The 26,169-nt window shown below is 39.5% G+C and overlaps 4 protein-coding genes across 8 annotated transcripts; 3 read left to right on the forward strand and 1 right to left on the reverse strand.

The window, feature by feature from the left end:
* Nucleotides 1-7,710: 7,710 nt before the first annotated feature.
* On the forward strand, nt 7,711-10,429 carry Max (MYC associated factor X). 4 transcript variants are annotated; one of them, XM_070662595.1, is made up of 5 exons: nt 7,720-7,952; nt 8,013-8,072; nt 8,935-9,169; nt 9,280-9,360; nt 9,604-10,429. In XM_070662595.1, the coding sequence occupies exons 1-5, from the start codon at nt 7,914-7,916 to the stop codon at nt 9,774-9,776; spliced, it is 588 nt and encodes a 195-aa protein (XP_070518696.1). In that variant the 5' UTR covers nt 7,720-7,913; the 3' UTR covers nt 9,777-10,429. The 4 variants fall into 4 exon arrangements, with proteins under 4 accessions (XP_070518699.1, XP_070518697.1, XP_070518696.1 ...); XM_070662596.1 differs by lacking the exon at nt 8,013-8,072 and having other exon boundaries at nt 7,716-7,952; XM_070662597.1 differs by lacking the exon at nt 9,280-9,360.
* A 300-nt stretch (nt 10,430-10,729) lies between these two features.
* LOC139106086 (cytochrome c oxidase subunit 6B2) lies at nt 10,730-13,719 on the reverse strand. Of its 2 annotated transcripts, XM_070662593.1 has the most exons (3): nt 13,490-13,650; nt 11,216-11,318; nt 10,730-11,034 (listed from the first exon to the last, which is right to left on the reverse strand). In XM_070662593.1, exons 2-3 carry the CDS (start codon nt 11,296-11,298, stop codon nt 10,866-10,868), a joined length of 252 nt encoding a protein of 83 aa, XP_070518694.1. In that variant the 5' UTR covers nt 11,299-11,318; nt 13,490-13,650; the 3' UTR covers nt 10,730-10,865. The 2 variants fall into 2 exon arrangements, with proteins under 2 accessions (XP_070518694.1, XP_070518693.1); XM_070662592.1 differs by lacking the exons at nt 10,730-11,034; nt 11,216-11,318 and adding an exon at nt 11,649-12,623 and having other exon boundaries at nt 13,490-13,719.
* Nucleotides 13,720-13,806: 87 nt separating this feature from the next.
* Nucleotides 13,807-14,895, forward strand: LOC139106088 (protein PET100 homolog, mitochondrial-like). The gene is made up of 3 exons (XM_070662599.1): nt 13,807-13,949; nt 14,023-14,184; nt 14,275-14,895. Exon 3 carries the CDS (start codon nt 14,290-14,292, stop codon nt 14,521-14,523), a length of 234 nt encoding a protein of 77 aa, XP_070518700.1. The 5' UTR covers nt 13,807-13,949; nt 14,023-14,184; nt 14,275-14,289; the 3' UTR covers nt 14,524-14,895.
* A 112-nt stretch (nt 14,896-15,007) lies between these two features.
* Rassf (Ras association family member) lies at nt 15,008-19,924 on the forward strand. The gene is made up of 10 exons (XM_070662591.1): nt 15,008-15,259; nt 15,560-15,654; nt 15,778-15,908; nt 16,046-16,121; nt 16,200-16,340; nt 16,434-16,607; nt 16,679-17,179; nt 17,248-17,530; nt 17,623-17,842; nt 18,142-19,924. Exons 1-10 carry the CDS (start codon nt 15,220-15,222, stop codon nt 18,200-18,202), a joined length of 1,722 nt encoding a protein of 573 aa, XP_070518692.1. The 5' UTR covers nt 15,008-15,219; the 3' UTR covers nt 18,203-19,924.
* The last annotated feature ends 6,245 nt before the right edge of the window (nt 19,925-26,169 follow it).

Consider the following 26,169-nt stretch of genomic DNA (forward strand, 5'->3'; position numbering starts at 1 on the left):
AATATTTCATACGCATCGTTCGCGATATACTCTGAATCACTTTTTCGAAGCGCACAGCACGAAGCGACGGCGAGTACGCGTCCACTAGATTTCAGAAAGTAACTGTCCGTTTTCGAGTCAACGACGTTGACACTCGTTCGTACGAAACACTTCCTATGTGCGAGCGAAATAACGCGTTGTTGCAGAGCGATAAAAAACGCGTCCTCACACCCGAGGCTCTGCAGCCGAACTGAAGTGACCGTGAAATGTTTCGACGGTAATTGGAGGAAGGAGGTAGGGTGGGAGGAATTTCGAGCATTACGCTTTCGAGGAAAAAGAAACGACTGCGAGAGAAAGCGAGACAAGTGATAGACTCGATCGTCGTTTAGAAATCATCTGTCTTCTAGAAATAAGTGCCTAACATATACGAAGAACGCGAACTTTAGTTCGCGTTAACTAAATTCTCGAAAATCGAGCTCGGCGAGCTTGACGGTCGTACGTCTTTTACATAATCAGAATTTATTTATACCCGAGCGTGTTTTTATCGAATGCGAAATGTTAAACTTCTTTTATGGCGAGCCTCAAAAGGCAATTAATTAAACGCAACACGTCGAATATGGATGGAATTACAGCGTGTAATGACGTAATTATATCGTTAAAAGAAAAAACAATTGTAGAGAAAAATTATTTTTTTGCCTGTAATACAGATTTCCCCATACAAGCGCGGACATTGTAAGAAAAATATGCGACTCACCGGTTGATGTGCAGCAGCAGAGTTGACGATACAGCAAGGTGACTGTAACAGAAAATTAAGAAATATCAATTGTAGAGATGCTGGAAATATCCGCTGTCTTAAAAAAAATATTACGTGTCTCTAATTCATTCTTTATTTAAATAAATTAATATTCACCTAAAAGTTGCTCTGCCGACGTATGATGCTCGTCCCGAGCCTGCTCCTCCTCTCAGTTTGTGTGTCGAGTCATCTTTCCGCGCACAAGTCACTCGCGAACATCCCGACCGTGATTTTACAATCGCGAAAATTAATCACTGATCATTTTCGTGCGTTCCTGTCTGGCACTCGCGTTTAGATAAATATCGTATGGCAAAAAAATACGCCCGCATACTAGACGGAACTCCCGAACGGCCGACGAACCGACTGCGGTTCGTATAATTATTTATATCGGCGTGCGACACAATTTCTCCTTCGAATTTTTATCGGAGCAAAACTCTTGTTTCGCTTAAATAAAAATTCAAAGAAGTGCTGAGCTGAAATAGTATCAAGTTAAATTACATACATTTGTATGTAATTTATATTGATATACATAAAAATATAATTAGTTACACATTTTACACGCAAACAAGAAGAGGATTTTTCAATTTAGATTATTTAATTTTGTATTTTATAATCGTATTACACGCCTATGTTTTATTTTATATAATATTATTAATTTATTAGATATTTAATTTTTTTAAATTTCCAATATGTATTTCCCACCCGAAATGCTTATACTAAAAACGAAAGAAAAGAGCATGCGACTGACTTGAACAATGCGCAGCAGCGGAGTTGATGTATCTACGTTGATCTGTAACAAAAAAAATATAAAACATTAATTGTAGAGATGCAATACAAACATTCAATCTTAAAAAAAAAATGTTAACGCGGTTTTAATTAGTATTTCAAATAAATCTTTAAAAATGAAGTATTCCGTTACGACAAGCTATTAGTTTTATGTTAAGAAAACGTGATTCTTACCCTGGGGTTGCTCCGCTGATACAGGATGCCTCTCCTAGGCCTCCTCCTCCTCTCAGAATGTCAAGCCTCCAGACCGGCTAGCTTCCTTCCCAAGTATCTGGCCTTCGTCCTCGCACTGGTCACCTGCAACAAGCCCGGATAATTAATAAAAATTACGCGAGTCTGTACAATACTTCTGAAATAATAAGGTCACCTCGGAGAGATGAGCGCATAAGTAAGAATGTAGCTTACATTAAGTAAAGAAGACGTAGCCATAAGTGCTCTCCGCACACGGAGAATAGGGAGGAAAAGATAGTTTTCGTGCTGGGAGTTTTCGCGTTGAACGAAAATGCGTATCACTTTCGGCACGGACAACGTGGTTCCGGTGTACATACGTGCGTCTCACTCGACCGCTGGAGAAGGACAGAGCGAGAGTGGGAGTAGTGGGAGAACGTAATCGTGCGCGGCACGTACGCCAGTGCTCTCCCCTCGCTCCTCACCCCCCGCTACCTCTCACTTTCTCTCTCTCTCTCTCTCGCTCACCTCTACATGATTTAACGCGTTATAGAAAATTGTATATGCCGCGAATATTATGCCTTATATTATGACGAATCCTATCTAAAAAAATTGATGAGAATAATGAATTCGTTTCGATTCTTCCCATCAATTTTTTTTTTTTTTTAGATAGGATATTCTCTTAAATACGGAATGAAAACCATTATTTATTTAAAAGTTAGAATTACTTGAAAGACCGATTTATTAAAATATATGTATATACATATATATGTAATGTTCTTAAACGCAGAGTTTTCCGTTCAGCCGGCAAGATCCTCAATTATTAATAATTGCGATTTCCATCGCAGCTAATGATCAAGCGATGTAGTCCGGGCGACTTCGCAAAGTCTTAATTTATGTTCTGTAACTAAGTTCAGGAAACCGAACGGCTGAATTAACAATCAGGACTACGTCGAATCGGAGTTTACCGGTAAGTTTATCAGAGATTTCGTCCAATTCGGGAGTTTCGAATAATCGGGAGGGAAATTGGATCGAGGTCGCAAAAATGAAATAGTATGATTATTCAAGTGGTAACAGCTCTGAGCTCGTTCAGTTCCATTCGCGGTGGTTTCAAACGTATTACACAATGATATTTCATTGTTAGAGCGCTATTACGGGGATAGGTGCTAACCATCGTGATCCTGGAGGATCCCTTCGGGTGCTCTCCATACTAGAATCTCCATGAACAATCGATTTCCTTCTCCCGGCTCAATAAACTCCTCCGTTTAGATACGGCCCGAAACTATGCTCTCCGCGCTTACGAAAAAATTTCAACAGAAACTAAACGTCTGTAGCTTATGTTTTACATTTTCTTATCCTTAAAAAAAAATTAATCGAGTGATTACTCGAGGCAATTTATTTTAATAAATTATTGTGCTCATGAAGCAGTAAACAACGGCGCTTAAGTTCACAATGTGCGAAATCCGTTTTAAACGCGAATGAATTTATGGTAAAAGCTTATATAACTTACGAGAGCTTTTTGTTCCTCTGATCTTTAAATCATAAGATTACATTGCCGTTTTAATCACACTGTACGCACCTTGCAACTGGTGCAACTCTCGCGTTCGTATTTAACTTGTAATATTTTTATACACACTAATTGGTACCGCGTAATTTTTCTCGTGAGCAACGGCGGTGATTCAGATCGGTTTCGTAAATCATAAAAGCGCATAAATAAGTATTAACGAAGCCGTGGTAAAGTCGGCAGTCGAACGCGATTGTAGAACGTTAACAATTAAGCTTGCGCACCAGGCGAAGGTAAAAGGATCAATGGACCAGAAGAGACGACCGGTCGATGAATCCCATTCGGTCTATTAACTTCGCTACGATTACGGAGGCCGAGTGCAGTACACCGGATTCCGCGAGCGGTCTTCGAAAGCTCGCGTACGGGGAATCGATTCGCATCCGAAGTGTAGCTCGAGGCCCTCGCGGGCATCTGGCACGTTAGCGTCCCTTGCAAATTGTTATCCCAGTGTCTACCACCGAAGGAAATTCGAGGAATGACCCGAGCCGTGGGATCGGGAGGAAGAGCTCGGCTCTCTCTCTCTCTCTGCCTTCTCTCGTAATCTCGCGGCTATTACCTTGTCCGCTTACCTACGTACTCCGCTTTTCCTCCCGCGTGGCTCGATTACCGGTGTAACGCATGGCGGTATCGCGTTGCAGTAAATTCTGTTAAAGCGAGTTACGTAAACAAACGGATGATACTCACAGCGCGCATCCCTCCTCGCTGCGCGCGATGCAAATGCGCGGTTATAAGAGTATAACGTTGCAAGCTTTTGCAATTTACTGCCGGCCAAAACTGCGAGCGCTGAAACCTCTTAAACGCCGCTCGGAATTCCCTGGCACTTAAGGCACTCCTGCCGTAAGCCATAAACATTCAATATTTCAGGCATTCAATGTGCACTATGCCACGTTATATTTATCAAAAGTTGCGCAAGTTCAACCGTATACCGCATTTCAATGTATTTTAGAATTTCCGTTGCAAGATTCGCAACGCTGCCCGTCGTAAAAACGCTCTAAACTTTAATTTATCAAATTTATCAGGCGTGCGTTCTAATTTATAGCGAATGTATTAGCGATTAATCATCTTTATAAGAAAAAAAAAAAAAAAAAAAAAAAAACTATACAACTGTATCAGATTGCAAATAAAATTAAATTTGTGTCCTTTAAAAATTTTAATTTTTAGTGTAATCAAGCTTTCCTTCCTGATTTAATGATCAACACTGATGATTAACGAGCTAAAGTGTCAAACATTTTACACTCCCGATTCATTCACTTTCCTATATAGAGAAACATAAGCTTAATCGTTCAACTCTATCCACGCAATCCATCAGTAATCTCTCTCGCTCGGAAGGATATGAAGGGTGGCGGGGTGTTACGTTCCCTCCGGGCTGAGAAGGCTCGTTTGCCTAAACACGTTTGGCTGCCGTCACGACGAAAGCCCGTGAATGAGGGTTGAAGAACAAACGAGCGCACTTTCGCGAAGGACATCTCGAGAGGGTAACCGAGAGCTTTTATCGCCTTCAGAACGACCCTCCCTTTTCCCCGCTCACGTGGTTTATTTCTTCTGTTTCGGCTGGACCCTTGTCAAATTTCCTGTCAGCGGAAGGCCTCGACCGTTTAGCAGCCAACCCTGACGAATTTGTTTAATCCACCGCGATCAAACTCGAACTTTATCCTCGAGCTCGAATGTGGCTCAACGAGCGAGGGAGAAAATAAAATTAAAAAAAAAAAAAAAAAAATTGAGCGGGGAAAAAACCGCGTCTCTTTCACTCGCTTTTCATTCGAGCTTACGTCAAATCCGGTCCGTTACATTTAATAAACAACGAAGCGCAAAAGGACAAAGGAAATTTGATCGCCGCCCAATTCTTTTTGCACTTAAATCGTAATTTCGCGAAAATAACTTCCACGAGGTTAACAAGCTGAACGAGCTTTTATGTTTCGGGTTAAATCGACCCGGCACGAGTCGGTTTGACTTCCGAAATAGTTTTTTTCCGCTCAGGGCGGTCGTCATGGCGGAAGGAAAAAAATAATGTTGAAACCATCTCGCGGGCAGTCAAAGCTGAAAAATGCAATGAAACATGAGAACGTACCTGAAATAAGCCCCGACCACTTTCCAGGGCTCGCTCCTTATTTAAACATGAATCCCTTTGTACTTCGTGTTCCAGTCTTGCTGCCAGTCGTACGCACATTTGCAGCACCTCTTGTATTATCTTCGATAAGGTTCTTTCAAACAAGGCAATAATTTCGAATTAAAAATATCAAATATTGCTAGGCACCACTTCATCAATCAGACAGATTGAGCGATCATTTGCATCTTCGTTCACCGAGAATCAATTCGATCCCTTCTGCTTAAACGAAATCGTTTTTGCCACAGAAAAAAGAAAGCGGGAGAGTCTGCAAAGAAAATAAAAACAATTAGACAAATTAAGCGGATGTATACGAACTAGCGCGTTCGCTTTGTGATAAAATATCCTGAAAGAAATGCACAACCTCGCCGCGCTTTAGAACAAGGTCCTTTATTGAGCCAATATTCGCGGCCACCGGCACTGAATTCATACTGGCTTTTTTGTTCTTTTTATTTCCAATAACTCGAACACGGGCGCAACACGGGCTCGCGTAATAGGAAACGTGTAACGCACTTACATTCCGATATTACCATGCGATTGCTGTTTTGGGAGAACAGGACAAATTACTCAAATAGTCGCACATAAAAAAGTGTAAAAGCCAATAGAAAAAATCTCAATTTGCGAAGTTAAAAGATTGCTGTAATTTCTTCACGGACATTGCGACTTTCGCAAATTAAGAATTAAACTGACACTTCTTTTTTTCCTGCCATAACAAATATTAATTCTTAAAAGAAATAAAATCGGAACGTCTAGTTCACGTTTGAAATTATTTTAATTTCTCTTACAATTATCCTTACTAACGATAAGTTTCGGCCTGTCCATTTCAAAGTCATTCTTTCTTTTCTCTTCTCTTTTAACATAAAACGACACAATTTTTTTTTTCTTATCGCGTTCAGTCGACGAATCTGTGGATAAAAAAAAATCTCGGGCTGTCCGATGATTCGCGGGACGTGGTAGCCTTCGTGATAATTTAATACGCACGGCTTGCTCGCGGATTTTCGGATAAATATATTTACGGAAGCGGCGAGCACGGAAGGGAAGAAACGCAGGGGAATGAACGACGCGGGAAGAGGGTGGTTTGCCGGCGCGGTCGGACGCAGCCACCGCGCCCCTTTCGTGTTACGAGGCCGAGTATCCGTGGCTCCGGCTGATTTACATTTACGATCACTCATCTCTGCCCCGACCTGGGGCTCGTACTACAGCTTATTAACTCATTCGTCTCGGTCATGAATAATTTACCGTCTTGACACACCACCGGGGTACCGCCCGCCGTTGTTCGCGCGGGACGGCCGTTTCTGGTCCGGATGCGAGCGCTGACCCGTCCGCGAAAAAGGGATAAACGTATTTAGAAGCACGCTGAACGTTACGGAAATGTGTGAAGGTGTGTATACATTTAGCGAACGAACACCGAACGAACAGCGAGCGATTCACAACGAATCAATCGCTAAAAAAATAACAGGTCGACACACGTCACCGACATATTTCGCAGTCGCCGTTTGTTCGCCAAGTGTGTGCACACCTTAATAGAAGCGGCCTGCAAAATTTTTTGATGAGAGTATTTCGCGAATTTAAAAGAATTTTTTTAAATAAAAATTAGATTAAGATGTATATTCATACGACCGTAGTGGGTTGTGATACGCGCCATGGTTTTCGCGAGCTGAATTCAACTCGGCGGGTTGTTGTCTCCCGTCGCCAAGAGACGATCCATCAGCTGTTTGCTGAGCGAACGATATCGACAGCTGATTCTAGTGGCAGTCTCGATCGTGGACGCAGCCGAGTCTCTGTGAGTGCGTAGCTCGTGCGAGTGTGCGTCAGAGAGAATCTAAAAAATATATTACTTATTAGAGGAGTTATTATTTAGATAAATATGTATGTTCAGTATGTATATTTAGTATATATGTATAATAAAATGACGTTAGACATAAATTAACTTTTTTTTTTTAAGCTATTATCACTCTCGCGGTACCAAATGAGCCAAACGAAAGAACGTACGGTCAGCCGATCTACGAGGAACCTCGATGGCGAGACTCGAGTCAAAACATTCGCGAAGTAAAAGGATCGCACGGTTAGCAAAAAGTTGTCCGGAGTTGCATAGGACACCGCTGCCGTCGGCAACGGAATAATCGAACGTTATCCCAACCAACATACGATAAAGATACCGAGTTATTATTTTCGATATCTCATTTTTTGCCAACGCGCAATAATTGCTATATTTACAGCCGTATTATCAAACACCTCGTGCAGATTTTACTTTCTTTTTGCTGATAAAACGTCAGCTTTGTCCGACGGTCGCCCAGATGGCAGTGACGCGATTCAGAAAGCACGTAGGTGCTCCCTCCCTTTGTGTCTCGTGATATTCAGCCGGAATCGAACACCGAGCGAGTTTCGCGAGAGGCGCGAGCTTTGGCAGTACTTTCGGATCGACGCCTACCTCTCCGGCTCCGCTACGGGTTTCCCGCTATCGCTATCACATTATCGCGCGTTGGTTTTTTTTATCACGGACCTACGGTACGTTAAAGATGAGCGACGATGACCGTGACATCGACATCGAAAGCGACGTAAGTAAACGAGCCCGGGCCTTCTCTGGCTGTCCCTTCTAAAACCGTCCATATTTTCAGGATGGCGACGACTCTGACTCCCGACTGAGGCACTCCAACAACACGCAATACTATTCTCAGGTGAGAACTCACGTGTGGATTCTCGAGGATTTCTCCTCGCTCAGCCCAGCAGTCAGAGCCGTGCGCCTTAAGAAAGATTGCTCTCGCGCGATTTCCCCTTTTCGCAATGTAGCGTCACAATATCGCGAGACACGACGTATCTAACCTCACTTCCTGAACGCTGTAGCTATTGTGTTCGCCAGGTAGTGTTGCCTGGACTAACAATCTCGACACACCTGGCGTTACCGATAGTTAAGCGTGAAAGGACTCATTCAGATACAACTCTTGAAACTCTAAGAAGAGTATCGAATTTCTTCTCTGTTTGGAAATTTAGGAATTTGACTCGTGGAAAACGGAGGTTTGACTGACCGAATCCATTTAATGCTAAACAGACATACGAGGACTTCAAGGAGTAGCAAAGTCGAGTTGAAATGTGTAGAACAAACTTTTTTGCTTTTTATTTGTATTTAGAGATGTAAGTTCTTTTTTTATTTCAATTTTATTCATTATTTTTTTTTTTTTTTTTATATAAAATTTTTTTCTTTAAATCTCAAGTGGGTAGAAAGATTTCTTTTCAATGGTTGATTTTTTACGGACTTGCTTGACTTTCTTTTAGTTCTCTCAACCAATAACTATTTATTTTACAAATATTTGAGTCTTACATGGCTCATAAATACATTGCTTAATCTGATTTTGGCAGTTATATATTCACAGGTATTATTTTTAATAGTCTGTTTTAAAAGAATGAAGGAACTTGTATAATTTTCAAATTTGTTTTCTTTAACACCATAAATTAAAATTTAGTTCTAAACTAAATTTAAACTTATTATATTGTTGCCTTGAAATTGAATTTAATAACTATGTAAAATACTTTGTATGTTAGGCTGAGAAAAGAGCACATCACAATGCTTTAGAACGAAAGCGACGGGACCACATCAAGGACAGCTTTTCCAGTCTTAGAGACTGCGTGCCTGCGCTGCAAGGAGAAAAGGTTGCAAGCAGAGCCCAAATCCTAAAAAAAGCAGCAGAATACATTCAATATATGCGACGCAAAAACACGTCCCATCAACAGGACATTGATGACCTCAAGAAACAAAACAGTATTCTAGAGAATCAAAGTAATTATTTCTTCCTTTATTAAGTATATGGACATACAGGGTGAATCACTGCCCGCTTTGATATCAAACAATTACTAATAAAAAAAATAAAAATTTTATATTGTTTTTAGTTTCAGAAGTATTAACTAACGAAAATATTCCAAACAATATTCACTTGCGCGCAGAAAAGCTCGGATTCATCGATGGGGAAGGTACTGGGGAAAATATTCCACTGTCACAAAGTTGCGAGAGAATCGAAGATTTAAGAGGTATTTTACATAACGTTGCTCCGCGTGGTCTCTTACTTCAGGCGTAAAAGACATCATTCACAATAAAAAAAACTTTATGAAAAAACGTTATGTAAAACACCTTGCTTAATACTTAGTGATTCATCCTGTATAAATCAGCATGGGATGCTATTCGCTTTTTTTACTAATTTGCTTATTCTTTTAAAGTTCGTTCGTTGGAAAAAGCCTCGTTCGCTGGTTTCACCGAGGCATGCGAAGTAAAGACCGAGTCAGTGGACATGAGTACCTACAACGACACAGAGTCGGAATCTTCCGACAGCGAAACTGGTCAAGCGATCCGACAGCCGAAGAAGCTGAAGATGGCTGGCCTGCATCATTGACGACACTCCGTACTTTCTCCGTTAATCGTATTTTCATATGATGTCTTTCGAGATATTTGTAAGCGGTATAAGCTACGTGTATATTGTGCGATCGTACGTAAGTAGGTACTTATTTAAGTAAATCATTAGAGATCATCTTCTGTAGAATATTTGTAACATAGCGAAGACATTCTGAAGAGTAAGACGATATCTGGAAAAAAAAAACATACTTGCAGCGAATGAAGATGACATTATAAACGTCACCGATATCTTGCAATATTTATGTTTATGACTTAATGTATATAGATATATATTAAGTAACAATATTATAATACAAATAAATTATATCCGTTTCGGTAATTCTTTGAATCGTCACCGAGGCATGGTTCAACTTCGCGTGCAGAGTCGATCGAGCATGAGTAACAATAATTGTAAATTATTATGTAATGAGGTCTTAACTCTTCTAACATTATTTAAATAGTCTTTTCACACCTCATGATTTTCAATTCACATTCGATGATAGAATTAATTCCCACACCTGATTATCTACGAAATTATATATGTTACACTGGATTATTATTAATGACTGATAATTATCACGATTATAGTATGCTATATCTTCATATTGTTTAGGACTGCAATATTTGCTTAATAAAGTTTTATTTGTAACAAAATGTTATTTGTGTCAAAATAATTATCACCAATTAATCGAAGAGTCAAAATATGTTATTCAAATTAAAAGGGTATATTTATCAAAGACACTGATAGAGAGAATGAATATTTTATGTAGATTTACAATTTTATTATTGTATATTATTAATAAATCATATCGCGAGTTATATGTATAAGTAGATAAAATTGCGTAATTTACACAAATCGCAAGTTAAATCGTCACAATTATGATTGTAATGTAATACGTTATCAGAGCAGAGAAGTGTAATCATGCAGTTTATTTAACGAAAAAGATAAGAGGCTGGAGTGTCATTAAATTTATTTAGGATTATTCACTTAGATTACAAACAGGATATAACACGATCCTAGAATCCTGTTCGACTGTTTCACAAGTTTTACTAAGAATGAAAAGCAGATGTGTATCGGCCAGTGAAAATTCTAGATGCGACCAGCAAACTTGCCCTCCGCGACTTGATCGTCCCACTTTTCTACCCAGGCATTCGGGCACATTGAAGCGTAGACTCGTTTGAAGTACTGGCACGCCTCATAATTCTCGTTATGCTTCTTCTTGCACCGCTGAAAGTCTACGTAGCTCTGGTAACAGTATCTACAGATTATCAGATTCGATTAGAGGCACTCGCCACCCGTTTTTTCATCCTAAATATGATTGCGATATGCAAGTCGACAACTCGTGTTTTTGGCACGAGATAACTTTTTCTTTTTTAATTATTTTATAGACTATTAAATATACGTGTAGGATGATTATGGGAAGATTGTTCGACCCTTACCTTGCCTGATTTTGATTGGGAAACCTAGGATCGAACGGTGCGGTTCGCCACGTATCCTCAGTGATGTTCTTAAGATTCGTCATGATTGCGACGATATAGGACACTGCTCAACAAGCCATAAATTATTTAATCTCTAAATTTTAGCACGATTCGTATTGCGTTTTTACCTTCTCTCTCTCCCTCTTTTTACTCGATTAATTTTTGCCCGTAAATCTATATTTCTCTCTCGCTCTCGTCCATTCGTCTCTCAAAGCACGGCACTATATCACAAATGAGTCCGTTTCTCACGGCACTTCTTCCTCTCTTCTGTTCTCTTTCGTTCACTTGGTTAAAAAAATCTTATTCGGCTGAGCTTAAGTGAACGTGACAGCTCACAATAAAAACTAAATGAACGAAAGGAATACTTCTGAGAAGAAGTGTTTGTCCCACAGAGTTTTCTTTTTTTTTTTTTTCTTAAAGATTAACGATTAACTACAGATATCTTAGAAGAAAAGTAATGAGCCAAAGTATGTAAAGACGGGACGACGTGAATTGTTGAAGCTATTTAACCAACGGTCGCGTGTTATCTTCTTCCTGACAGCAAACCTCTCGATACTTCTTCACTTCTGCCATGTAAAGGGACCACGCGTCCTTCGGCTGTTCCACTGTCTGCTCTGTCTTTGGTTTCGCCACCATGCCAGTCTTTAGGATTCTGCCGCCTCTTCTCTTGCCTACCATCAACGGTGGTGGCACCACAGGCTTTTCCTCCAAAACAGAAGTGGTAGGTTTTTGCGCGACAGGTTGCATCTGCTCCTGCATCTTCTTGAACATCTCCATGAAGCTGCCGTCGTTCTTGAAAGCGTTTGGCTGTGGAGCAACGGTGATCGTTTGACGCATCATCCCTGTTCCTTCTCCATGCTCCTCTAAGACATCAGATTCGTAGGATGTCGCTCGGGTATGATGCCTCCGACTCTCCCTGTATCTATGCCGGTCTCTGCTACGATTACGACTGCGGCTTCGTCTCTTATCTCTCGAGCGAGACCTGCCACGCGACCTCGATCGCGATCTGTCCCTTCTGGAGTACTTGCGTGACCTTTCTCGGTCGCGATCTCGGTCTCTGTCGTTGGACCTGGACCGTCTGTGGGACCGCGCTGGTGATCTGGAGCCGCTGCGACGACTTCTCTTACGTCGCTCCTGGGGCGGCGAGTCGTTCCGCGAGGATCTACTGCTTCGATGATGGTCCGTACCAGGGCTGGGCGAGCGTCGCGTACTGACTCTGCTCTTGTGGCTGTCATGTGTCGTGGTGTAACCTGTGCTATAGATGGGAGGCGAAGGTGGAGTAGGTGGCGATTCGGTATTCGATCTGCCGCTCCGTTCGTATCTCTTTGAATCCATCACGCTGACAGGCCGAACCGAAGGACGGACGTACCTATAAGGATAGAAACTGCCTTCCATGAGTACACGGCTCATTCTAGATCCTCCCGCCTTCATATGACTTGGGCATATATATATATTTATATATATGTATATAATTATTTTTTTAAGTGTGCATTTGCGAGAGAGAGACAGGCGGATTTAGAGCGAGAGAGCGTCTAACGTAGTCAGGTAGTACAAATAAACATGACGGATAAGAACGTACGTACGGTGAGAAGATAACTTTGCAATGAATCAAGGGCATTGCCTGCGACCATCAAGCTGCGATATAACAAGTGTCAGCCTGGTAATCACAGTTTGGCAGTGTCTCGAGGAAACAAGATAGAATGTGTCTCAAGAAGACGTTGATCGTTAAATAATTCTATGTTATCTTTTTTATAATTGCTTTGAAAAATAAAATATACTTTAGAGGGAGAGAGAGAGAGAAAGAGAGAGACAAAAAAGGAAAGAAAAAGGACATACACACAAATTGATCCTAAATCTAAAGGAACTTGGACTGGAATTGAATCCTACATGTCACCAGTTAGTGCCAGGAACTCACTCCTCGAGAAGACGAAAACGGGATAATACGGGGAAGGGAAAGAAGAGGGATAAATGTCACTTAACGACGGGAAGTCACGATTCCCGCGGGATCTTGGGGCAGAACGTGGTCGGAAAAATAAGAGAGAGAGAGAGAAAGAACGAGAGAAAAGGGAAGGGAAGGACGCGAGCCGTCTCTGAGACGACCATCCTCGAGATTGACTACCGGAATGGCGATACCCTGCTACGGCTATCTGCCCAGCGCGTGCGGACGACCGTTCATGCCGAAGCGTCTCGCTGGACCGCCTCAAGTAACGTTAATTATCTGTTATGCGCTAATACCTTAATCAGCCGTGCGGTTGAGAACAAAATGGCCACTAAAGGTACACTGCGCCAGACGACGGCTTCGTTAACGTTATGCAACCTCGAGAACAATACTTCGTTCGTCAGCGCCGCTGAGTGCGGACATGCACAGGAACAGCTTATGCCCCGAACGTTGCGAGATACACGGAAAGCCGACTCTGAATTTATAAGTCTCGAGGTTGCTGCGACTTCTCGCGAGTGGTGCCACGAGCAACAGCGCGCCGCTAATTGGCCGACCGACTAGGGAATTCCTTGGCGTTCCGAATTTTTATTATTGGCATCGATGGGACGCGAAGGATCAACAGCCGCGAATCGGAAGTGCAGGAACTCGTCGTGGGAAGTCGAGGAAGGGTCCGTCATTTGTCCGTGCCCTCTCGGAAAACGTCGCGTCGGCTAAAAGATATGGTTTATATCATTTTATGCAAGCCGGAGTCTGCATGTGTGTATCAGAAAGTAACTTCGTTTCTGTCAATCGTTTGACGTGGCAAATCTGTTTTTTTAACGTGTTTAAGAAAGACCGGTATACCTCGGCAATCTATTTTTCTGCACGGACTGCTAGTACTGCAACTGTGCTTCCAAATTGTGGCGTCGTGTCTTTAATGACTGCTGCTAGAACCTTTCGTCACGCTAATTAAATGTAAATAAAGGATATCTGCTTCCACAGCTGAGATACGGTACGATTTTCCGCGATTAAGATACGAGACCGAAAGAAATTATTGACGAATGCATGTGCCTGAACTTCATAATGTTATTTATTTCCACAGACATTACTAAAAAAGATGGGATGGATGCTAGAAGTAGGTAAAATGTTCCTCTACATATCGTTCCCTGTTGGGATATTCTACTATGTCAACACGCCAGCATACTTTGAGCACTGGATATTAAAAGAGAAAGAGCAATACTTCCCAGTGGAGAATAAGCAGGCTACTGAGCAAATGGATAACTTTATTCATGAATTCAATGCTAAGTTTGAAAAGAAACGTTTGGACGCGTTGGAAGAAGGAAACAACTAGCGAAAAAAATTATGTCACGTTTCTGATTGTGATACTGGTAGTGGATTTTGTTACTTTTTTGTAAATACAAGGATATCAAGATATCTTTGGTACAGTAGTGGTTAGTAATAAAAGTATTCATAACTGCTTTAAATCCTGATATTTATCTATCATTGAGCTTGGATCTGTAAGAAAATTAGTCATTGAGCTCATTTTTTAAACTTTTCTGTTTATTTCTGTAAGCATTTTCTTTTTTAGTTTTATTATTTTTTTATTTTAACATGATTTATTAAGTTTACTTTTTAATTTATGTTAAAGTTATGTTATTATATTATATAAGTTTTATTTTATTAAAAAATAAAATGTTATTGCGTTTATGTCTTCGAGACAGTACCACTTACTTATGTCTTTAATTATTTTTTTAATAAATATATATTTTATTGTTCCACAAATTTATTATTGCACTTGGTATATTTACAGAGAATATGAGTAAGTCTAGATGGCGATTGACGCAGACGGAGCAGAGGAAACAACCGCACGATGCTTTCCACCCTGCTATCAGATCACCATGCTAGTAATATCCGTGTAATTAACCCGCATGTCACTTCCAATGAGCGGAACACTTCGCTAATGTAAACAAAATGGTTTAAAACCATTTGAGGACCCGACGAAATCACGCCCGTTGCCGTCCCGCCAGGGTGCTGTGTATTCGTCACGATGTGGAAGTGTCACAAGTGCGGGAAACCCGTTTACTTCGGTGAGTTTTTGCGACTTGTCGAGGCGGCGTGCACGCTCCGACAAGTATCAATCGCTCCGAATCCAAAGTAGCGATTTGGAGCGATCGATGTACTTCATTATGAGACATGGGTGTTGGTACATAAAGGCTCTTTATATCGAATAAATAAAAAATTCTTAGACATTCAAGCGGGGTTTCGTTGACACTGTATTATTTTGATTATTTTTATTTAAAATTTATTTATATATTTGTAAGTATTTTTATTTTTTAATAAAACATTTAAAACTTTGTAGATGTTTGGTTTATATTTAAATTTTTTAGCTGAACGTAAACAGTCTCTGGGATATGACTGGCATCCAGAATGTTTGCGATGTGAGGAGTGTGGAAAGCGACTGAATCCTGGGCAACATGCAGAGGTAATACAAACTAGTTATAATTTTTTTTTTTTTTGTGAATTATAGACAATGTTAAGAATTATGTGATAGATTACTATAATATATGTTCTGTTATATAATATAACACTATTCTGTTAATATTAGCACAAAGGTGTTCCTTATTGCCATGTTCCTTGTTATGGAGCTTTGTTTGGACCTCAACTATTCGGTCATGGCACAAGAGTGGAGTCACATACAAGCTTTGGAAAAAAGGAAAGTCGACCGTCTTTACCAAGGTAATAATAAATGTAGTTTAAACAAAAATAGTTTAAAATAAACTTGTATAATCATATATAAAGGTTTTTTTTAAGAACATAATTATTTTATTAAGTAAGTAATTATTTATATTTTCCTAAAGAAAATATCTTTTTAGATCGCATTTGGAATCCAAACTGAAAGTTTTTAATCAATATTACGAAGGTAAAAGCGGAGGAATTCGAAGTCGTGAGGTAAAAATAATTTTTTAAAAGTATTTGCATTAAATTCTTATATATGTACCTATATAAACAAGTAATGATATGAAACAGGTTAATGGAAGATTGATATTAGAAGGAGCACTAAGAATTTATTGGGGAGTCCGCGGTGTGATTCATTTGAAAGAAGATGACGATCAGCGTACAGTAGTTACTGCACGAAACAGAAATTCATGTAGGCACAGTGTTTCTGAGGTTTGTCATTTTCTTATTTGCCTTCGAATTTAAAATATAAGTATATATCATAAAAAAAACTCGGTTATTTAATTTATCTTCAATTATTTTTAGGATGTTGAGGATGATGATAAAGTAGATGAACTATCTAAGAACACACCGGACAGTAATGCGGAAAATAATGTAAAATCTGTGCCAACGTCGCCTGATCATTTGAAAAGTCTCACTCTACCCATGAAATTGGACGTCAAAAATATGGAATGGGATGAACTTGACGAGCTTCTACAGGTTTTAATTTTAACAGTTTTAATTTAATTTTTATTTACGAAATAAATATTAACTGAAAGGTTTCATTGCAGGTTGAACGAAAGATTGAGGATGGAAACAAGTTATATCAAACGATGCCTGAAAATCTTCCATCAATAAGTTCACAGTCCAGCGTAGATACACCACCACTCTCATCACAGTCGAGTCTTGATCGATCGGATTCTCGCGAAAACTCGGAATCAAGCAGTCCTAATCACCAGACTATTAGCCGAGATAATGATAGTAGTCTAAATAGCACTCCAACGCACAGCATAGGCAGTTCTTCCAGTACAGACACTCCTGTCTGTAATTTAGGAGTTTCAAATCGAAATGGTACACTCCGAAGAGTAGAGTACTTCGATAGCTTGGAGAAAAGCAGCGGTAATAAATCTATCAGCACTGATGACAGTTGGATTGAAAAGGGTTTAAATCGATCATTATCTGGTCCTGATTGTCTTCAAAGACACAGAACTGACAGTGATACGGATTCAGTAAATTCTTTGCAATTCAGAGAAGATGATAACATGACTATGTCTACAGATAGTGGATTAGAGGTATTGTATTACAAGTAATTTTATTGCGTCTGTTTTTTTGAATGCACATTAATCTATTCTGATTGCAGCTGGATGGCGTTGTTTTACGTCGCAAGCAAGGGTCTACCGCGATAAGACGACGTCCAGGCGGTAGACGTCAATCAAGAAATCGATTACGACGTCGTTGCTCGATCAATGGTCACTTTTACAATCGAGAAACTAGTTTCTTCACACCGCCTCATGGTTCGCAAATGTCCGTATGGGTGACCAGCCTAGTGAACACTCAGGAAGTTATTAATCTCATGCTCGATAAATACAAAGTTGACGCAAAGTCTGATAACTTTGCATTATTTGTAGTTCGCGATAACGGTGGTAAGAAAATTGGAATTCTATAAAAAATTGAAATTAAAACCTACACGCGATTATATTTTCTTTTTATTATGTGCAATTTATGTTGTTTATAGAGCAAAGAAGATTAAGAGATGATGAATATCCTTTGGAAGTTCGAGTAGTCTTGGGTCCACATGAAAACGTTGCACGATTGTTTCTGGTCGATAAATTGTCTACGCCTGAGATCAGTTCCGATGTCGCACAATTTCTCAATCTATCCATAGTAGAATGTCACGGCATATTGCAACGTTATCATTATGAAGAAGAACGTCAAATTCTCATTTTGAAAGAAAAGTGAGTATTACACTTCTAAATATAATATAATATAATATGTCTGACTTCGCGTTAGTTGACTCCCACCACTAATTACTCTTAGAAGAGACAGAATATCATTCTTATTACATGGACCGTTAGAGCAAAGAATCAAATTAGAAGTTATGAAAAAGAAATTTAGTTAAAATCTTAATTACACAAATACAAGAGAAGATTAATTACTTACTTTATTACATAGTAAATAGGAAAATCTTATTAAAATAGATTTAAGATAATATATGCTAACCAGAATTTCAATAACATATAATTTTATGTTTCAGATATAAAGAAATGCGAAGAAGAATAAAACAAAGAATGGAAGAGTTAAAAGTTCGGTTATAGGTTGGGTTTGATTATAGATAAAATGATGAATGAATTCACACATGGATATCCACGCAATTATTTTTATATGCGTTTAGAAATTCTTTTTATAAAAAGTATTTTATAAAAAGAATCTATAATTCATCATGTGTGGAATAGATATTACAGCAAAATGATTTGACAGAATACGATTCATGACATAGAGTTTTTTTAAATGTTGTACAATAAGCGCATTTCACTTTTATTTTTAGCTTAATATTTCATTTTTATATTCTTTTTTGTTTTAAATTAATGTTGCATTTATCTATAATCATATAGAAATGCTATTAAGTAGTGTATTTTAATATCAACAAGGAGATTGAATCTCTAGTGATTTCATATCAAATTTATGCGTTTGTCGGAAATCATATTATATGATAGACGTATTATATGAAACATAATATTCTTATATCTCGTTATACAATTTTTTGAATAATTAAAATTAACAAAACGTACAGAAATATTTTCAGTTTATGTATTGTAGGTAGGGTGATTAAAACATTAAATATTAATGTAAATTCCTATTGCTGCAAGAGCTTATTGTAAAATTTTTTATTTTATTTTATAAACGATTTCTATTAATTGCTTATGAAATTGAATAATGTCGATGGAGAATCAAGATAAAGTTGTAGTCGATATGTCTCCGCACAAATGTTATTTATAATCATATGAAAATCTAATACGTCACGATAGAACATAGTGTTTTATCGCAATTTTTCCATCATTCCGACATCTCGATAAAGTGATGAAAAAAAAAAAGAAAATAATAATAAAAATGTATTTTTATACCGGTTTTTAAAGATCAGTTTAATGAGAAGTCACTTTTAGCACGTAGATGTCGATAATAACTGTTAAGAATTTAAAGTTTTCTATCCTTTGCATGTCAACGTGGCCCAGATATAAGTGGATACAAATATTACGTATTCAACCGTATACAATTGCTGTCAGATATCGCAATCCGAGACTATTGTGGTGCGAAACAAATTGCAGGGCGCAAAACAAAATGCAGCACGCAGCAATTAATCGTCAGAATATTGTAACGCGCCGCGAATCTATGGTATCGCCGTTTCAAGCTAGTCATGTTTCACGCTTAGTCACTGATATCGATTGCGTCCATCCTATTTTCACCTAAAGGCCAAAAGCGACATGTACTGAGCCACGTTTACGTACATTACAAAATACATTGTATATGCTCTCGATCTGCCAGTTTAGAATAATAAATAATGAGTACGTTATGATGCGTAATAAAAATACATAGATGTAAATTTTAGTATATCCACAGATAGAAGTGTATTAAAGGATTATAACCTTCTAGATTGTAGAAAACTTATTAGTATAAAAAAAAAAAATATATATATATATATAATCCTCATATATTGATTAACAGACCAGATCGCATTATTGTGACGCTAGAATAAGTTTATTGATTCGCGCCAATTAACCGCTTTCTACTACTGACAGATGAATAAATATATACACGGGTGTATATATTTCTTCGATTGTATACCGCTTAGTCAGGCATCAAAAGTACTCCGAAATAACCATGACATATTAAGTGTGTTTTACGTTAGAATGGATTAAATCATGAAATTGAAAGTAATTATCTCAACGTGAAATATTGTAAGTAGAAACTTGATTGAATCGATATGGATTACCATGTAATGTTGACAAAATAATAAAGTGATACAATTGCTTTTACACGTACATCTTCATGCTTCTTCGTGTTTCTTCCTCGCGTTGGAACTGCGCTAGAAAAAATTTACCCAGTCTCTCTAACTCTTGAAGTATATGATTTTGGAGTTATCCTTTATTTTCCTCGAAGTAAATCCTTTCTGTTAAAAAGTTAAAGGGAAATATATCGCCGGTGGAAGTAGGCAGTCGAGATAGACTTAAGTGAGATTGGACAGAATGTATTTATTTATCTTTAAAGTGTACGTAGAGTAAAGTAGATCAATGCAATCGTTATGAGTAGTATCGAATAGTAATTGTCATACGAGTTGCTAGGAACGAGTATGCATACCCACAACACCGAGGAGCTTCAGCCGCTCATTTTTTTTTTTTCTTATTTTTTGTTTGCACGACACTGATATACATTAAACGTTACAAGATAGCAATAACGATTATCACCGCGCCAGACGTTCCATTATCATCATCATCATCGTCACCACCATTATCATCATCATTTCGTTATCATCGTTTCATTATCATTGACGTTATCATAGTTACCTTACAACCACAGCTTTATTACACGACTTACAATTCTTTGGCATCTCGCGGTGGACACCGGATTCAACAACGACGTACCACACACACGCAGACGCTCTCACCCGCAGATTTAAAATATCACAAAAAACGCGACGCGTAATTACGTAACTAACGTAGCCCCGTTTTCAGATTTGTAGAATTAATTGATTCGCAGGCCGAATCACTTCGCCGAGTCAAGATCCGCGGGACATTTCCGTTCTATTTTTATTTGAATATTGAATATAAATTCGGGCTTTTATACACGTATCCGGCGGAAGTTACGAATTTGTAACGATCGCTCATCCGACCGTCGTTACGATCGTCCAGCTTCCACCGAGAACGTTTCTCGTTTATTTTTTCGTTGCCCTCCTTCTCCCCCCTAAAGTTTATAAATTTTTTACGCGGAATTCAAAACGTTCACGGGCGTGTCAATCTAACGCGATTCTGTTGCGCTCGCGTTATTTATTAAATATCCTCTTTAGAAATATCCGGCATTACAGCGCATTCGACGACATCGTAGAAAATTCCCATTTATAGTCTGAATAAAACTTGCAGTTTACACAATACAGGCCGCGATAGTTAGACCGCACAATTAACGATCGGCGAGCACGAAATCTCGTGTGGAAGCTTTTTACGTAGCAATTATTTTTTTTAGAACCTTTGTAGTCAAATAACTTTACGTATTCCAATGTGATTCTTAGCGAAAAAAACATGCTCGAGCGTCGAGATCGCTTAGATTTAATTTTGGAGGAGAACGCCTCGAGCTCGGCAAGCGCATAAAAAAAAAAAACGTAAAACAGATTAATTCGGCGTCGAGCTTTGATGTTTCTGAGAACTCCGCGCGAGAAGGACAGCGTTCGATTGAGAATCGGACCTATTGCTGTCTCACTTTTTTTACGCGGTTGTCTCTTTCTCTCTAAGGACCGAAATCTCTAACGGTCAGTCTAGTCGCGGAGTTCGGGCGTGAGGACGTTTCGCAATCGCTCCGCGATTACGCGTATTTTCAACCGCGGATAGGAAGTTTTCGCACGCGAATAAGTGTCGACGTCGTCGACTCGGGAACGAAAGATCATTTTTTATACTCCTGTTTTCTATTCATCGTTCTGCGCTTCGTTTTCTGCCTCGAAAAAGTACTTAGGAAAGGAAAGGTTATGTGCGACCGGTGCGGTCGTTCGATACTTCTGACCCGCTTCACTCGCCATCTCCTTCAGCAACATTCAGCGGGTACCGGCGACATTGTCAGAGCGTGAGACCTATACTTTACGCGTCTTCTTCGTCGCGGCCGAAGTTCTCATCTCGTTTCGAACAAGTGACTTTTGAAGTACACGGGGAACATTTCGTATCGCGGCCCGTCTCGTTCGCCGCTTGACGCTAATTTTCGACGTGGTTTATTCCGCCGACGAGAATCAACCGAAGGATCAAAAGTGACCACGTTTTACATCGCGGTCAGTTTCTTGCGTTCGAGATCGAGGACGGCTCGAGTGAAGACCCGGCGGAAATGAGCAACGCTACGAATATCGAGAGTGCAAATTTATACAACAGATGATCGTTCGTCGCGCTTCTTAATTTCAATCGTCAAAAATCGCCGCGATAAACTATCTTTATTCTTTCGGTCATTCGTCTGTCGAGTGCTACAAGATGTTAGGATAATCCAGAACACTGCCACAGAAGGAAGGAAGGAAGGAAGGAAGGAAGGAAGGAAAAAAGGATGGACAGAAGGATAGAAAATGACCTACTTCAATCTAACCGATGAAGACACAAATGTAAGTACAATAAACCAGTAAAAAAGGAAATTTTTTTTTCGCTTTTTATCACGTTTTATCGCAAATTTTGAAAATTAATTTCTTTTCCGTATTTTATATCTGCTTATGATTTCCCGAAATAAATTCTAAAATAAAAGAAAAAAAAAATTAAACCGTGAAACCGCTAAAAGAAATAGGTAAGCTTCTGTTTGATAATCTGTCCGATGATTATTACTTCCGCTTTACTATCTGTTCGAGACTCGGCGAAGATTCGAGCTGATTAGATAACAATAATTAATCGAGACAACGTGCGAGCAATATACTCAGCTGACAAGTTTCTTGGCAGCTTGAACAAACAAATGAGAAGGCAGCGTTTGTCCCTTTCGTACTACCCTAACTACGATCGTTATTTTCTCCAAGGCGAAACGAAATTATCTCGTAACTCTATGCTTCCCCATATATAAAAAGTATCACTTCGTGCAAGCCTATCAGTCTAATTTTTAGCACATTGAAAACGATCTCTTTCGATACTAGTAAAAAAAAAGAAAAAAAAAAAGAAAGAGAAAAAAAAATGTAAATAAATCCAGCGATGCAACTTGGAGACTACTTAAAGAATACTTCGTCAAATTCCTCTTGTATTATTTCGACGCAAGAAGGCAGAAAATAAGATGTTGGTTAAAAAACTCTTTCATATCGGACTTTAAAAGAGACTTAAAAAAAAAAAAAAAAAACGCGTGCCTTTTCTCGCACAAGTCAAGCCTCACTCGCATTCATTTCGCGTCGAAAAGGAAGCTTTCAAAGGTGGTCCCGCCGAATCGCACTCGATGGTGTTAGGCACGCCGGTCCGTCGTCCATCTCCAGGAACGACGCCGCGAACTCGATTATCACAATCTGCGTGGCGTACATGAGCCTTACAAAAAATACAATACTTGTGCGCTCGCGACTTTGTATGTATATCACAGGCGACCGGCGTGCCGTCGCGGCGCGGCCTCGCCGCGCTAATCGCGCACCTTAATTACTTGCGCCCTGTCCAGCCGCGATTCTCACCCTCCGTACGCGACAAATTGCCCATCGCGTGGCACGAGCGAGGAAATTGGGACGGCGGAAGTCCGATTCGGCGGTCTGGCACTAAAACGCCCCGCTATATATTACCGCTAGAATTCAAGTCGCAAAGTTCCAAAGTGCCAATTCGACTAAAAATCTGCTGGGGGTTCGTAGAAACGAAGGGCTCGCTGACGGGATCGAGGACGCCTCTAAGCGCGCCTCTGAGCGCTAAGCAAGGATATGAACGAATAGCCTATTTAAAATATTAAATCGCGCAACTGCGTAACTTGACGAAAAGCAATTACCTTTGGCACATTTGAGACTCTTCGGCTTCAATCGATCGTAATGAATATTAATTTATAATCGTGTCTCGCAATACGATATTACATTCGTATAAGAATCGAGCCGCCAAAACACTTGGGAAAGACATAGAACTCGTTGTACGCGATGACGTATGTAAATGTCGTTCGAAAGGGGAAGCAAATGGAAATGGAAAGTACGGGAGATTCTATCCCGGTCGAATACATTATTCGCGCTTAAGTATTCGATGTGCTTTTTTCATCTTCCATTCGTACGCATTTTTCGCTCCCATCCCCACCCACAATCTTTCAATATCGCATTCTCTCATTCTCTTTTACTCCCCGTTTTTTTTTCTTTTCTCTCTTTTTTTTTTCCACCGGCATATCTCGCGCTATCGCTCCAATTCTCGTCCTTCTATCTGCCATTCATCCTCATTTATCCCTGCTTTCTCTCGTTCTCTCGCTCAACAATAACAATTGAATATGAATTAGAAAAATAACATTATATTGTAGACAACAATCGATTACAATGTATATAATATATACCGGTAATAGAGTGGGTGTGCTTGTTTCACACAATACTTTTATACTCCCCCGTTATTTAAAGCGTACCAATGACGTGGGGCGCCGCGCTACGTGGCTCGTAAAACACTACAATTAATTCGTCGTCTCATTATCGTTCATTATCTTGGTCGATCGACCGTCGATCACGGATCGGCGCTCGCGATAGGGATCGGATTCAGGTGGGTGAGATTTGCACTTTTGTACCAACGGCCATTTAACATTACAGTTAATTATATATCGAACGCACACACCTCTTGAGAACGTGGCCGCACGATCTACGCGTCGCGATTGCACGTGACAATTATGACATCACGGTCGATTTCGACGGATGCGTGAGACCGAAGTATCCTGATTCACTTTTAGCCCAAGAATTGTGGAAAGGAGACTCACGGAAAAAAAAAAGAATCTTGAATCTTTATTGCGTAATTATTCCAATTGTGACCTAAGTGTACAGAACCGATATTGCAAGACGTTGACCCCGGCTGGATCATTTATTCACGTTACCGAATTGACCGTTTAAAAGATAATAAAATGCAACGATTTATTCGCCATTTATTTCCTCCAAACAAAACTAATAGGATATAATAATATTAAATTTCGTGTGGAATCTATAGGGACTGGGTTTCATTACGAAATGAATCGAATTGTTCTTTCTCATCCTACCTTATTTTGTTGCCGTTACGCGGACTACCTCGCTTAAATACCGACGATTGTAAGACTTGTTACAACGGCAGAAGCGCGCGTACCAAAGGTCGCGAGACATTGTTTTCACACGTCGCTCCAAGTTCTCTTAATTAATTAGTTAGTTAGCCGAAGAGCCGGAGGGTCGCGGACGCGTTCTTCGCTTTTGCACGACAGCGCCCAGCGTCAATGGAGAATTCGTGGACAGATTTCGAGACGGCATACGACATTATTCTTGATTTCTTCTGTATATCTGCGCTCGTTTCTCTTTCTCTCGCTCTTTCTCTCACTTTCTCTCCCTTTCTTTCTTTCATCTCGGCCGCATAAACGCTTCGTTTCATTCCGCCATCTGCCATTTACGAGTGTATTCATTTAATAAGCTAACACGTACTAGCTACAGTAAATCCTAATTACGGCTTGTACGACAGACATTTATGTATATAATATATATATAATATTTGTGTGTTGCGCGCGCGTAATATTATATATATAGAATATTTATGTATGTATATATAATGTAATATATAATATTCATATATTACAGTTAGATTGCTCATTGTCAATTCATCGATTTATCACATTTAGTACAAGTTGAAAAATATCTCTAACATCCACGCGCGGCGACGCGGACTCGCCTTCCCGCGCGAAGTCGCGCGCGTCCGCGACGCCGCATTGTATAATAGTTGTCATTAATTATGCTAGTTATTAAATTACAATTAATTATCTAACGGTAGGTACGACAAACAATTATGATAATACGACCACGACTTATTAGTTCCTCCTCGCGACGGCAAAGTGATTGCAAAATCGACTTTCGTTAAAGTTAAACGCGGAATCCTCCCTTACATCGTCTAATTTTCAGCCTTTCCTTTATCGCCGATTGCTCGGGGAATATCTGCCGGAAATATACGAAAATCGTGGGCATATCCGTTTCAGCGAAGTTACTTTAGGACTTTACAGACGTAGATTTAGTTGCTATTAAGATCGCCACATCAGTTAGAAAACGTAGGCGAAAATTTTATTCAGGCTATCTCATCGAAAATAAAGTGAGACACGCCTGTGCAAAAAAAAGTCTCTTGTGTATAATTTTTTTTTTTTCTTTTTTTTGTAATACGGTTAGATCGCCTGTGCTCCAATCAGCTGACTGATGTTAAATCAGCCGATGTACGTTTAAAGAGGAAGCAACAATCGCTTTACCCTCTATTATTGCTGGCACAACAACGCGCTGATAACGACGGATTAATTTAGTTACGACTAATTACGTTGAAAATCACAACGCACGAAGTATATCAGATTATATCGAAATACCTCTTAGCCCGATCTCAGCCTTCACTTTTGAGAGTGACGTCGATAAAGAAAAGGCTCCGAGTTTTCT

This window comes from Cardiocondyla obscurior, linkage group LG10 (assembly GCF_019399895.1).
Source record: "Cardiocondyla obscurior isolate alpha-2009 linkage group LG10, Cobs3.1, whole genome shotgun sequence".
NCBI lineage: Eukaryota > Metazoa > Arthropoda > Insecta > Hymenoptera > Formicidae > Cardiocondyla > Cardiocondyla obscurior.